Source organism: Hydra vulgaris, chromosome 02 (assembly GCF_038396675.1).
Source record: "Hydra vulgaris chromosome 02, alternate assembly HydraT2T_AEP".
Classification (NCBI taxonomy): domain Eukaryota; kingdom Metazoa; phylum Cnidaria; class Hydrozoa; order Anthoathecata; family Hydridae; genus Hydra; species Hydra vulgaris.
The window spans coordinates 26,178,492-26,192,807 of NC_088921.1; the positions used below are offsets into that span (position 1 = coordinate 26,178,492).

Sequence of the window (14,316 nt, forward strand, 5' to 3'; positions counted from 1 at the left end):
AAATCAGTGCAAGGGCGGATTCATTGTTTAAAAAATGAAAATTTTTGTCATTTTGTGAGTAATGACAATTACTGTAACTATTGTGAGTATACAACTATTGTGAGTTATTCAAAAAACACTGATAATAAATTAAACTGATACTAAATTCAAAAGTTAAACAACTTAGATACTTAGAAACAAAGTAGATGTTCATAATCAAATTTCTAATTTTTCTGCGAGTAGTAAGTATTCATGGTCTTCAAAGTAACTTTCCATGAGTTGAATCTTACCTCTTGCAAAATTTATCAGATTCGCTTGCTCATTGTGAGACTAATTTAAATTCAGCTTTATTATTATTATTAAATTCAGCCTTTAATATTTTTAGGTACTTTAGTTATGATTACAGAACTTGACTTATTCATAGGAGGATGGTATCCTGAGCAATGAGCTATGCAGTTGTCTCAGTCCTTTTTATAAACTTAAAGTTGTAACTTAAGGCAAAATGGCACTGTTAATACTTTGATATTTTAAAGTTGTTGATGGAATCAGTTATTTAGAAAGCTACCACAGATCAGGAAACCTTACTACTAGTTGGCCTCATTACCATTAAAGAGATTTAGAACTGTACCCTCATATCTGGTCATTATTTTTATCAAGACTTTGATTAGATTATTAGAATAGAAATTTTTTTGAAAATTTATTGAGATTTTGAAGCAGCTGTCATGAAATGGTTGTAACTTCATAAAAACCTACAAAAAAAATTGTCTAAATAATAATAACACATATTTCGAAAAAAAAATAAAAAATGTTAAAAAAAACTATCATTTTCTAAAAAATTTTTCAACAAATCAAAAAGTTGATTTCAAAAACCATTATAAAGACTAACCTCTGCCAGGAGTTGGAGTCTTTTTTTATCTGCTTTAAGTACCATCTCAACAGCAGGTGTATCATCTACTTGAATATCTACATACAGAGACAAAACAAAAATAGCAGAATATTCCATTCAATCAAACATCAAGTGAATTTATAACAAGTGGAATTATCCAATCAAACTTGAAGTGAAATCATCACAAGTGAATTATCCAATCAAACTTAAGAGTTTAACAAAATTAGTTAATCATTTATAATAATTGTCATAAATAAATTAGTGCAATTATTATAAAATTAGATCTACCCTATATAGTCTATAAATATATTTATATTATTTCAAAAATAAGTAAACTATAACCAATGTACCTTGTTCACACAGTAGTACATCAATATTAGGCGGTATAGCCAACTTATTTCGTGCAATGTGAACAAGTAATGTTGTCTTTCCCATTCTAATTAAAGTTAAAATTTATTTTAATAAAACCAATCTAATTTTAATAACAAATTTGAATATATAAATCATTTAATAAAATAAACTTAATATCTTATAGTAACAAAAAAAATTTAACAAATAGTTTATATAGTTACGGGATAAGAAGATTGAATCACACACTTATAAATCAATTATAATGCAAAACAAGTGCCCTGCAACACACTAAACAACCGTGTATTGTATGGGTGATTGCATAGTTATTAACCAGTAGGAAAATATCTTATATGCTCTATAAAAACCATGACAACAAGTTTAAGTGCAAATTTTGAAATTTTAGGTGTGAATGTTAGTATCCACACACTTTGAAGATGCCATGTTGACATGACCAGGGTGTTAGCCAGGAATATATTTTTTACCAAGTTTTTGCAAATTTATGAATATTTATTATTATTGTTCTACAAAATATTGAGAAATTTTATTGAAATGGTCCTACTGCTTAAAAAAAAGTCATTAAATTTTGGGAATTTTAAACCCATTGAGAATTCCTTAGTATATACAGTGTTGTTGGGCTGGCTAACACCCTGATGATATCAAAATGTGTGAATACTAATGTTTTTTTTAATTTCTATTTTTTTAATTTTCACTTGTACTTTAATTTTCAATCGTACTGTGTTGTATTAAAGCTACACCTTTATTACAATAAAGTCTGATTGGATTAACTCAGTTGGACTGTTAAAAGGTGGAAATGTTTCATATTCTCAGAAAAAGCGTAAGTTAAACAGTTTGCAGCACCCAAAGTGAAATTTTGCGACCCACCACACTTCAATTCCTGATGCCTTGCAACTTCTGCTAAGCAATATCCAACAATTATAATTTGGAGTGCAATTACTGCCAACAGTCATGTTGGTTTACAGTTTTCACAACAAGGTGAGATAAATTTCCGAGTAACTCTCACAATTTCTTGGGAATTTTGAAAAACATATCTAAATAGTTTTGAATTTGATTTTGAAAAAAGTTTGATATTTTTATGCGCAACATGGCAAGTTGCCATCAGTCTAAAATTATAAAAATATGGTAAAATAAAATGCCAATCATGATCTTGCCTTATGGCCAGGCATTTCACCTTATATAAACCCTATCTAAAACTGCTAGACAAAATTGTAATACAATTTTACAGACAAAAATACAGTACAAAAACAATTTTATAATAATTTACCCATTTGGGCCAACTAATCCATAGCGACGACCTTGAGTTATATTTAGCGAAGCATTAACAAATAAATCTTTCCCACGAGCAGCAATGCTGAACTTTTCAATCTGTAAAAAAATATTTTAAAAATATTATTAACCATATTTGTTTATTAAATCTTAAATTTAAATATACTTATGACATAAAGTTGTATGTATGTATGTATGTATGTATGTATGTATGTATGTATGTATGTATGTATGTATGTATGTATGTATGTATATATTGATGTATTTTTGTATGTATGTATGTATGTATGTATTTATATATATATATATATATATATATATATATATACATATATATATATATATATATATATATATATATATATATAAAACAACTTACTTTTATATCAGTAGCATTTTCTAGAACAGCACCTTTTAAAGAAGACTCTTGTTGTGAGATTGAAAATTGTGACCCGTCACCCTCCATCTCAGCTGATTCAGCATTATATTTTGCCTAATAGATAAACAAAAATAAAATATTTTTGCAGCCTATAACTATATCACTCAAAGATTTTTGAAGGAAATATTAGATAGGACCATGTAAAATCTTTAAAAGAAGCCAATATTAGCTTACAGGAGAAACTAGATAGAAAAAAAGTTACTAATTACTTGATACTAATACCAAGTCTTTCTTATTTATTTAGCTCAGCTAAATAAATCATGATACAAGTTTACAACTAAAGAAAACAAAAAAACTAAAGTGCCTATTTAAGAGATATGGCTTTTAGAATAAAATATTATTGAAAAAAAGAAAATAGCGCATAGGTAAATTGTAATAAACGTGCACTAGAGCACATTTATTACAACTTTCTATTCAATATAGACCAAAGATTTTCTATCAGATTTAAATCAGGAGACTGTGCTGGCCAAGACATAACTGGTATTAATTTCGATTTCAGATATCTTTTATTCAACCATGCTGTATGTTTGGGATCGTTATCTTGTTGAAAGATGTAGTCATTATTCGGAAAAAGTTCTATACTTGGTACAACAAAAACTTACTTATTACAACAAAAAGAGAAAGTATAACTAATATCAAAGTTGCAAAAAAAAAAAGAGAAATTTGATTGTTCTTCACCTAAAAATATTAGAATCTAAAATATTATTTTGTGCAAATAATAAACTTTTTTTCAACTTTAAGAAGCAATGGGAGGAACTTTTGCCATTAATTTCTGCTCCTGATGCTAAATATAGATTTAAAAGGTTTTCTGAGAACTCACTTTTGGCTCAAGCATATATAGTTTGTGTTTTGAAGCAAAGTGTTTTATTGAGTTTTCTTTGAATAACACAACTTTTCCAAGGGATGATTACAACCATCTTGTAGAATATCTGTCATTTTATTTTAACATCAACTCTGATATGTTAAAAGATTTTAAAATTTTTCAGCCCAACGCCTGTCATGCAGCTTGATTTATGGCAAATTCCATATACCACCTAGTTCTTTAAATTTTATCACCAGTTATTGATTATCTACATGAACAACAATAAGAAAATGTTTTTAAGATGAATTTTCCATGCACCCATATTTTTGAAGTTTAGTCTTGCTAAGCATTCTGTTTTAAATGACTTTAGAGCTTTCAATAATGCACAAATTATACAAAAAGAATGGAACTTAAAGGCAGGTAATGCGCTGTTGAAGAGTATGCAAGCTCATTCTTAGTACTTGTCTCCTAAAACAGTTATAGTTTTAGCTGATTCATGTCTTGATTTGCAAACTAAATCAGACATTTTAGAAACTTTTCTTCAGCCTAAAGTGCCTGAAATCGAACTTCTAAACTTCGAAAAAGCCAACAGTTGGTGTTCTTAATGATAACACTCAATTGGAAGATTTGAGAGGAAACTACAGAGGAAAGTTGGTTTACTTTTATAAAACTGGATTTACTTAGTGAGATTAAGGCTGGGTTATACACCATTCACACTAAGGCAACTTAAAAGATCTTGATTCTTAAAATAACTTTGTTTTTTTATCTAAAACTTATAAAAAAGTGTCACAAATGATTGTACTGAAAGAAATATTGGAATAATCCAGTAATTTGTCGGTTTATCTCAAAATGAAGAACAACAAATAAATATCCTATTAGTAAACAGACAACATTGCAAATTAATATCTACAAATATTTCCCAGAAAGAATTAAGCCATCTTTAATAAATATAGATTAAAATATTAGGAAAATGTATTTGTGCAGTTATTTTTATTTTAAATACCATTGCTTTTGAAATTATAATGCAAAAAACTGGCAAAAATGTGTTATTAGCATAAAATTCAAGTTTTACCCTATTGATGTTTCTTATGTAAACACAAATAACACCATACCATTTTAAAACCAAAGTTAGATACCAAAATTGAGAAATTTTTAAATTTTGATTTATAAAAATTAGAATTTCAATTGAAAGAAAATAAATATGAGATAATTACAGTGGTTTAAAAAGTTTTTTATTTTAAACCTATTTTTTGTTTATGTTTTAAAAGATTTTGAATTTAAAGAAGTTTAATATAAACAAATATCTTTTCACAAACAGAACAAATAAAACCAAATGTCTAGGAAATTTTTACTTGGTAAAATACTTTTCTTAGTTAAAAAAAAAAGATTTTTCTTTTTTATTACTTTTTTAAGTTCCATTTACAGTTCCATTTATTATTTTACAGTGCATTTACATTTGGTCACCCTAGCCCTAAAAATTTACATAATCTGTTGTCAACAGCTTTTATTATTGCTTTTTTAATTAAATTTCCTAATATAAAAAATTAAAAAAAGAAAAAGAACAAAAAAATTATAACTTAACAAACCTGCTTTGCTGCTTTTTTTTTTTCTTTGCGTGATAATTGAGGAACTATAAGTAAAATCAGTTACAGAAATTAAAATAAAAATAATCAGTAGAAAATAAAATAAATTTAAAAAACTTGTTATCCTACAAGTGTTGTTATTTAGTTTACAGTAACATTATATTGATTATAGTGTTCATCATAAATTTCATTAATCATAATTTTTTTTTTCTTTTTTTGTATTCTTGTGTATTGTTTATTGGGCATTGTAGTGTATAGTTCATATTGTTATATAATTTAATGTGTTATTTGCATCGGTATGTTTTTTTTTAGTTTTATGTTGGTTGGACATTTTTAAAAATACATATATTTTTAAAGCTGTATATGTATCTATATGTGTTTGTATACATATGTATGTGAGTGTATGCACACGCGCATGTGTACTTATGTGCAAATATGTGTGTATCTATACATGTATCTAAGTATTTATATATATCTTTATATTAATGCTTGTGCATGCATGTAACAATATTAAACTTTCACGCGTTTTTAATGCTTTTATGTTATTCTTTATTTTATCTTTAATTCTTATCATATTTTTGTATTATTTCTTTTAATTTTAAATATTTATCTACAATTATTATTATTTTTAACTTTACTCTTAACATTCCTATTTTAATATTTTAAACTTAAACACCTATTTTATGTCCTTGTTAGTTGTTACGTTTTATAACTCAACTGTTTGTAACTAACTTATATGTATATTTGTGTTAATAAAAAAAAAGAATAATTATTTTGATTATTATTGTTATTATAATTGCTTTTATAACTGTTATTTTATATATTGAAACTATAAAAATCTAAATATATAGAAAATTTTACACAATAAAAAATTATTACATTATCTACAAAATAATGTGCAATGGAAAATATGGCACGCAATGATATAATACAATACGCAATATAATATAATGTATATAATATAATACACACGCAGTGAAAATAAAAAATTTATGATAATGACTCTCTTTATTTTGATTTATTTTGACTAACTGACTTATTTTATCATCTTTAGAAAATATTAAAATAAGAACAAAAATAATAATCCTAAAAAATATTTATGAAAAACCCTAGCCCCTAGTTTCACATTACTGAAAAAATGAAGATTCAACTTGCTATACCTCTGAAATAAGATTGGTGAATCTTAACCCAACCTGCACTGAAGTGTGATAAAGACATGCAACACGTAAAAAAATTGCAACATTAAATTTTTTACATTTTAAATTCTTTAAATATATAATATAAGAAAACAATTTTAAACTAAAACAGAATAACATACAGCAAGGACATTTTATATAACACTTTAACACTATTAAATTAAAAAGAAATATTTGAGGATACAAAATGTTAATGAAAATTATTAAAAAAAAAAGAAATAACCATTTTTATCAACAGTTTCTTCTATTAAGTCATCTTTAGTAACTTCTTTTTCTTCTTCACTATCATAATCGTATCGCTGCTCAGCAGCTTCTTTGATCTCCATTTCACGCATCTCATCTGTAACTTCAACTAAAGGTTTTTTTCCTAATAAAGAATCATTAGCTCACAATCATTTGCAACTAATAAAATATCTTTTTATTTTTCCTATTAATATAGTTCGAAAAAAAAAGAAGCTTATTTGAGAAATTTTTTTAAGTTTTTTTATAAAAATATGAATCATTTTATTATTAAATTACTATTTGAGATATTGGTTTTTGGCAACAGCCTTAAATAAAATAAAAAGTTAATTATAATGATTATTTAATGTAATTTTTAATATAAATTAAATGTATTTTTAATGTAAATTAAATGTTAAATTTAAATATTTTTAGTAGGCATGTATTTTTTTTTGATAAATTTAAACAACTGAAACTATTTTTCCATGTCTTTCTAAAAATAGTTTAAAAGATTATTTATTTAAAGTTACTTTAAATTATGAATAAGTTAAAATTAAAATCTTTCCGTTTCAATGGAATGATTTAATTACTTTATTTATTTGTTTCTATTTTTATAAGGAATTGTTAAAAAAAAATTTTTTTACCTTGACTTAACTAATGAAATGAATACAAATTCCCATTTAAATTTTTTTTTTTTTTTTTGCAGCTATTTGAAAAAAATGTTTATACAATTTTAAAATATTATATTTTTTTCTTTTCAATAAATAATTTCACTTTTCAATAATTTAAATAAAATTTGTTCATTTATCAAAGTAGATTGCGGCATATACTATATTGACTTACAGAGTCAATATAGTATATTCAAACAGAGTAGGCAAGCTTTGACTAAAATAAAAAGTTAGTTTTTCTTGATATGCATTTATTCTTTTGTTTATATCAAAAAAATTTAGCCCAAATATTTTTTTTTATCATTCCCTTTAATATGAACACAACATGTCTTGGAGGTTTGGGAACCCTTTGAACAATCGTTAAAAGTAATTTGTAAAAGCATTTTGCAGAACTTTAATAAAACTTTTCAAAAAATAAGTTTTAATGTAATTTATTTTAAACGCAATTAAAAACGTAACAAGTAGTAATTTTTGCTTTGAGTTTGAATTTTTTGAGTTTTATTTTAAAGCTTATATATATATATATTTTTTTTTGTAAGGATTTGCTTTCTTTTTCATTAGTTTTTCAAATTTCTTTCCTAGTTTAGCTTAGTGTTTCTTTTTTTAGCACATTTCATAAAGAAGTGGTTATAAAAGCATTATAAAAAAATTGTGTCACATGAAAATGTGGCTATAAAAGAGTTAAGAAAGATTCAGAATTTTATGTTGTTTATTTTTTATTATTGCTGAATTTTGACATGCTTATAAATCGGGTAAATTTTTGACATATAATATCTGGCCATATAATGCACATTGGAAAGGAAAGAGGCGTGGACATCCTGGTTAAATGCTTATCTGCGGTGTTAGTTGTTTAAGTAAGTTTTTGTACAGAAAAAGAGGGTTTTGTCGTAAAAACTTAGGTTCCTTTGCTTCCCTCAACTTTATTTTATCATTTTTTCAAATAAACCCACAGAATCTACAAAAATATGACAAAAGATACATAAAGAAATCAGTGAAAACCTGTTTTTTTTTGTTGCTTTTATCTTATTTTTAATTGTAAAACAAAGTCAAAATAAACAATTTTTCAAAAAATTCTAAGCAATGCATAAAGCTTAGATTATTTATTATTTAATTATTATCAAAATGCAGGATAAAAGTATTAAAATGCCATCAGTAATGCATATCGGTAAATTAACGGCCCCTCAACGGTCAACGACTCCCTAAAATGACTAAAATTGCTAATTTGACCTCCCAAAATGAATTTTTGCCAGTCACGTTTGACCAATAAAAAAAAATAGATTTTTGAAAAACAAGGTTTTACAAATAATCATGGTGTTATTTGGAAAATTCATAAAGTAAAATTTTATAATCTAAATTTTATATATCCGTTTAAAACAGTTTTATTGTTTACGACATGCCCCTTTAATTTGCTTTGTTGAGGAACTTATGACATAAACCATATCTTTTTTTTTTTTTGCTTTACTTATTTTAATGACATTTATTTTACTGAAGGTTAAAAACCTCTTTTTTTAGTGTGTTAATAAAAATATTTAATATATTAATTTTTTTAATAAAATAAAAATATATAACTATTGCTGAATTTAACTGAGAAAATTTTTTAATTTCATATAATTTTTTTTTCTTTAAACCTTTTTATTAATTTTCTCGTAAGAATTTGCTGCAAATGTAATGTTTAATTAATTAAACATCTATTAATATACCTCTTCTTTTTTTAGTTTTTTTTGTCACATTATCATCCTCTTCTTCAGATTCCTTTTGCGGTTCTTTATCTGAATCTTCTTTATCTATACTTTTTAAAAGTTCTTTCTTTTTTTTTCCACCTCTTACTTTTTTGTTCTTTACTTCAGTAACAGAACTTTTTTGTCCTTCAGATTTTGTTTCATCATCGGAATTTTCTCCAATTGCTTGTTTCAAAGATTCCAATTTGTTAACTTTTTTTTTATTTACTTTTGCACTTTTAGATTTTACTTCTTCGGAGGTATCAGCGGCATCATCATCGTCTTTGGAATTTTTTTTTTTGCCCATTCCGACTTTTTTTTTTTAAAAAAAAAAAAAAGTGAAAGAAAAAATCACTCTTAAATTAATTTATAAAAACTAAAAGTTAATACATAAAAGCATAAAGTACTTTTTTTATAAATATTTACTCCCAAACGGATAGGAAGTTACAAAGAAAATAATTTTCCTCACCAAAATAAATAAAAAAATACAAACTAGAAAGAAAATTAAAAAACATTAGGAGAGCTGAAAAAATTAGACAAAGAAAACTGCATTGAGCAATAGTCAAGATAAGGCAATACTATTTTATACAAGATTTAATATATCAATGATTTGTTGCTGAATGTTGTTGATTGTTGTTGAATGACAATGTTAAAACCAGATTTATGAAAGTACATGATTATTAAAGGAATATTATTTTAAAAAATATAAATGTTACTAATCTAAAAAATTAAAAACTAAACTAAATTTCAGATAGCAATTGACTTGCATAAAGATTTTTATATTGAAGTTTGCAAATTTCAAATAAAATAAAGCAAATGCTCTTTATGCTACGGAAAAAAATGTTTGAATCAATCAACCAATGAAATAATTTGCATTAAAAATACTGGTTTCTTAATATCAATTTATCAATGCAAAAAAATATATATAATTTTTTATATTGAATATAATTCACCATTGTTATTAAAATATGACTCTCAACTTAAGTAATAAATAAGAAAGTAATAGCATAGAACACATTCAATGTGTTCTATGCTAAAAGCTGAACAACTTCTGAATGAAAAACTTCTGAAAAAAACTGAACAACTTACCATAATGTTTTGCAACCTACTGATGCTTTTAAGCTAATCATGAATGAAGGGTTTACACTCTTAATAAAAAAATGTAATATTACCTGGTAGGTTTAAAACTCTGGATGATCCTGAGCTTTAAAACTACCAGTTACACCAATCTTTGGCATATTATTCCATTTTGCATTATCTCAAATCATTATCTCATCAGGTTTTATTATTAGTATTTACTTATTATATTAGAACAATCATTTTGGAAAATGGTATTAAATGTTTCAATTGCTTAACTTGAAAGTTGAATTTAATTGTTTAACTTGACAAGCTTAATTTAATTGTAACAGCTTAAATACTTAAAAAAAGGAAACAACATTCCGACAAACTTTAATTTTAAAACTTCTCATTTTAAATTTCTACTTTTTAACTATAATTAACTTTTATTCTGTACCTTTAACACCTTTATGCTTAACTTAAATGTTTTCACTAAATATATATATATCTATCTATCTATATATATATATATATATATATATATATATATATATATATATATATATATATATATATATATATATATATATATATATATATATATATACAGGGTGTTCGGGATAAATTTGACATATTTATAATTGATTATATTTTTTTGTAGATTAGAGGTATTAATACACACTACAGGTCATTTAAAAGTTTGAACCCTTTTTCATTCATATACAAGATGTCAGAAAGGATGGATGACTGGAACCCACCTGAATCATGGAAGAGAATAACTTGCATCATGATGATTCGTGCCGGCCATCAAAATAAGGATATTATGGCTGCTGCCCAATGCTCCCTGAACATAGTAAAAACAATCAGGTATGAACTAGAGACTTGCAATGGTGACTACGAGGATGTAGTAAGAAGAAAGATCCCTAGCAGACGATCTGATTGCGTTCGTACAGCAGAATTCCTCGCAAATCTGCAGGAACAGGTGTTGAAGAACCCTGGCATTGGAATTCGGGCTTTGTCACGTGAAATGAATGTTGCATCCTCTACTATAAAGCTTGCACTCAATGAAGACCTTCGCTACTACTCATACAAGCGCCACAAAGGTCAGCTACTCACAGAAAAGGCCCGTGAAAAGCATTTGATAAACGCGAAGAAACTTCTAAACAAAGTGAAACATCCTGTAGAACCACAAACAATCTGGTTTTTTTCAGATGAGAAAAACTTTTGCCAGGATCAAAAACACAACACGCAGAATAACAGGTGGCTTGCATGCAGTACAAAGGACATTCCTCGTGTAATGCAGACTAAATTTCCCCAAACTGTGATGGTTTTCGGATGTGTATCCTCTGAAGGCGATGTGATGGCTCTGCGTTTTTTCCAAGAGGGCCTCAGGTTGACTTCAGATGGCTGCGTGGAGTTGCTGAACACTGTAGTCAAGCCCTGGATAACAAGGGTAGCCAATTGTAGGCCGTATGTATGGCAGCAGGATTCGGCCCCTTGCCATACCTCTGTGAAAAGTCAAAAATGGTTGTCTGAAAATTTCTACGACTTCACCAGTCCAAATGTTTGGCCTCCAAACTCCCCAGACCTTAACCCCATGGATTATTTTGTATGGGGCGCAGTTGAAAAAGACACCAATCGCACTTCCAGTAATACAAAAGCCCAGTTAGTGGATAAAATTAAAACAGTTTTAATTTTATCCACTAACAAGCTAATGCTACAGTCGCCCTTCCCAGGGAGACTGTAGCATTAGCTTGTTCGAAATTCCGAAGCAGGATTGAAGTAGTGATCGATGCTAATGGTGGTTATTTTGAGTGAATTTTGTTCATAGTATTGTAATTTACTATGCCTGTAATTTTTTTGTCAACTCATTAAATTTAATAGATTTTCCTTTTTCTTTCGAAACTGTCAAATTTATCCCGAACACCCTGTATATATATATATATATATATATATATATATATATATATATATATATATATATATATATATATATTTATATATATACATACATACAAACATACATACAAAAATACATACATACAAAAATACATACATACAAAAATACATACATACATACATACATACATACATACATACATACATACATACATACATACATACATACATACATACATACATACATACATACATACATACATACATACATACAGTGGTGGCAAAAAGTCTTGGAACAAAACATTTAACAACCAAAAAAATTTATTTTTGATCTAAAGTATAAATTTTGAAAGTTTGATGTATTTGTTTTTACATAGCAATATGTTTATAGTTACATATTTGTATATTGCGCAATTTATTATCGTTTTTTATTATTCATAAGCAATTTATCAGCTTTATTATGCCAGAACTTTCACCTAAAAAAAGAGGAATTATTGCTGCATTATATGAAAAAGGTTTAGTTTAAAGAGAAATATCTGAAAAGCTTGGTTGTTCATTATCAACTGTAAGTAGAACTTTAAAAAGACATAAAAAAGAGCCCCAATTAAATTTTACTTCAAAGATGAGATCAGGCAGGCCCAGAGCAACCACCTTAAGAACTGACAAACTTATTGGCCGGATCAGCTATGCCAATCCACGGCTATCTGCACACGAGATTTCAAAAGAAATTTTTATTGAGAAAAAAGTAAGTGATCGAACAGTTAGAAGAAGGCTTTTAGTTGATTTCAAAATGAAGGCATGCAAGCCAGCAAAAAAACCTTTTTTATCATTAAAAAACCTAAAAGATCGAAAAACATTTTGTCAGCGCTACAAAAATTGGACTGGAGAAAATTGGTCTTAAGTTCTTTTTTCTGATGAAACATGTATTAAACAATTTAATGTTACAAACAACTTTGTAAGAAGACTAAAAAACTGTTGATATATGCCAAAATATACAGTTATCAGTGTCAAGGCTCCTGTGTCTTATTTCTGCCAAAGGACGTGGGCCATTATGGATAATGCCCAAGAATACCACAATAAACAGCAAAGTCTATTTGGATGTTATGAAGGAGAAGTTGCCACCTTTCATGCAGATCTTGAACTGCACTTATTTCCAACAGGATGGTGCACCATGCCACACAGCCAAAATTGTAAAGAAGTGATTTGCTGATGAAGGAATTCAAACCCTTGAAAATTGGCCTGGGTCATCACCAGATCTTAATGTTATTGAAAATTGTTGGCATATTATGAAAGTAAAAGTTGCTGCTAAAAAGCCTAGATCCTATAATGATTTAGTTGAAGCAATCAAATCAGTGTGGATCCATGAAATTACACCAGACTATTGTACAAAACTTGTTAACAGCATGCCAAAACGTATCCAAATGGTAATTGACAATAACTATGCTTCCATTAAATATTGAACTTTTATCATGTATGTGCATGTACCTATCATCTTTAAAATTGTTATAAACACTTATTTTATTGAAAAAAATAAAAAAAATTTACTAATAAATTGTTTTTCACACAAATATATTGATTTCATAACATAAAATATGATGTTCCAGGACTTTTGGCCACCACTGTACATACATACATACATAAATACATACATGCATATATATATATATATATATATATATATATATATATATATATATATATATATATATTTATGTATATATATATATATATATTTATGTATATATATATATATATATATATATATATATATATATATATATATATATATATATATATATATGTATATATATATATATGTATATATATATATATATATATATATATATATATATTTATGTGTATATATATATATATATATATATATATATATATATATATATATATATATATATATATATATATATATATATATATATGTATATATATATATATATATATATGTGTGTATATATATATATATATATATATATATATATATATATATATATATATATATATATATATATATATATATTTATATAAATATACATTTAAATATCTATATCTATATATATCTATATCTATATATATCTATCTATATATATATATATATATATATGTATATATATATATATATATATATATATATATATATATATATATATATATATATATATATATATATATATATATATATGTATATATATTTATACAAAATAGGTAAAACTGAAATAGG

The 14,316-nt window shown here is 25.8% G+C and overlaps 2 protein-coding genes across 2 annotated transcripts in view; one reads left to right on the forward strand and one right to left on the reverse strand.

The window, feature by feature from the left end:
- Positions 1 to 9,469, reverse strand: part of LOC100205442 (ATP-binding cassette sub-family F member 1) — a 36,247-nt gene extending 26,778 nt beyond the window's left edge. Inside the window, exons 1-7 of the mRNA XM_065790421.1 lie at positions 9,108 to 9,469; positions 6,744 to 6,887; positions 5,328 to 5,371; positions 2,880 to 2,993; positions 2,499 to 2,599; positions 1,216 to 1,301; positions 866 to 942 (exon numbers count right to left, since the gene is read on the reverse strand). Coding sequence (XP_065646493.1) covers positions 866 to 942; positions 1,216 to 1,301; positions 2,499 to 2,599; positions 2,880 to 2,993; positions 5,328 to 5,371; positions 6,744 to 6,887; positions 9,108 to 9,432 — 891 coding nt within the window. The 5' untranslated portion in view covers positions 9,433 to 9,469. The remainder of the gene's footprint in view (positions 1 to 865; positions 943 to 1,215; positions 1,302 to 2,498; positions 2,600 to 2,879; positions 2,994 to 5,327; positions 5,372 to 6,743; positions 6,888 to 9,107) is intronic.
- A 1,439-nt stretch (positions 9,470 to 10,908) lies between these two features.
- LOC136075963 (uncharacterized) lies at positions 10,909 to 11,928 on the forward strand. Its single transcript, XM_065789414.1, has one exon. The coding sequence runs from the start codon at positions 10,909 to 10,911 to the stop codon at positions 11,926 to 11,928; it is 1,020 nt and encodes a 339-aa protein (XP_065645486.1).
- The last annotated feature ends 2,388 nt before the right edge of the window (positions 11,929 to 14,316 follow it).

Coding starts and splice junctions, on each gene's coding strand:
- LOC136075963 (XM_065789414.1), top strand. CDS start 10,909: ATGTCAGAAAGGATGGATGACTGGAACCCACCTGAATCATGGAAGAGA.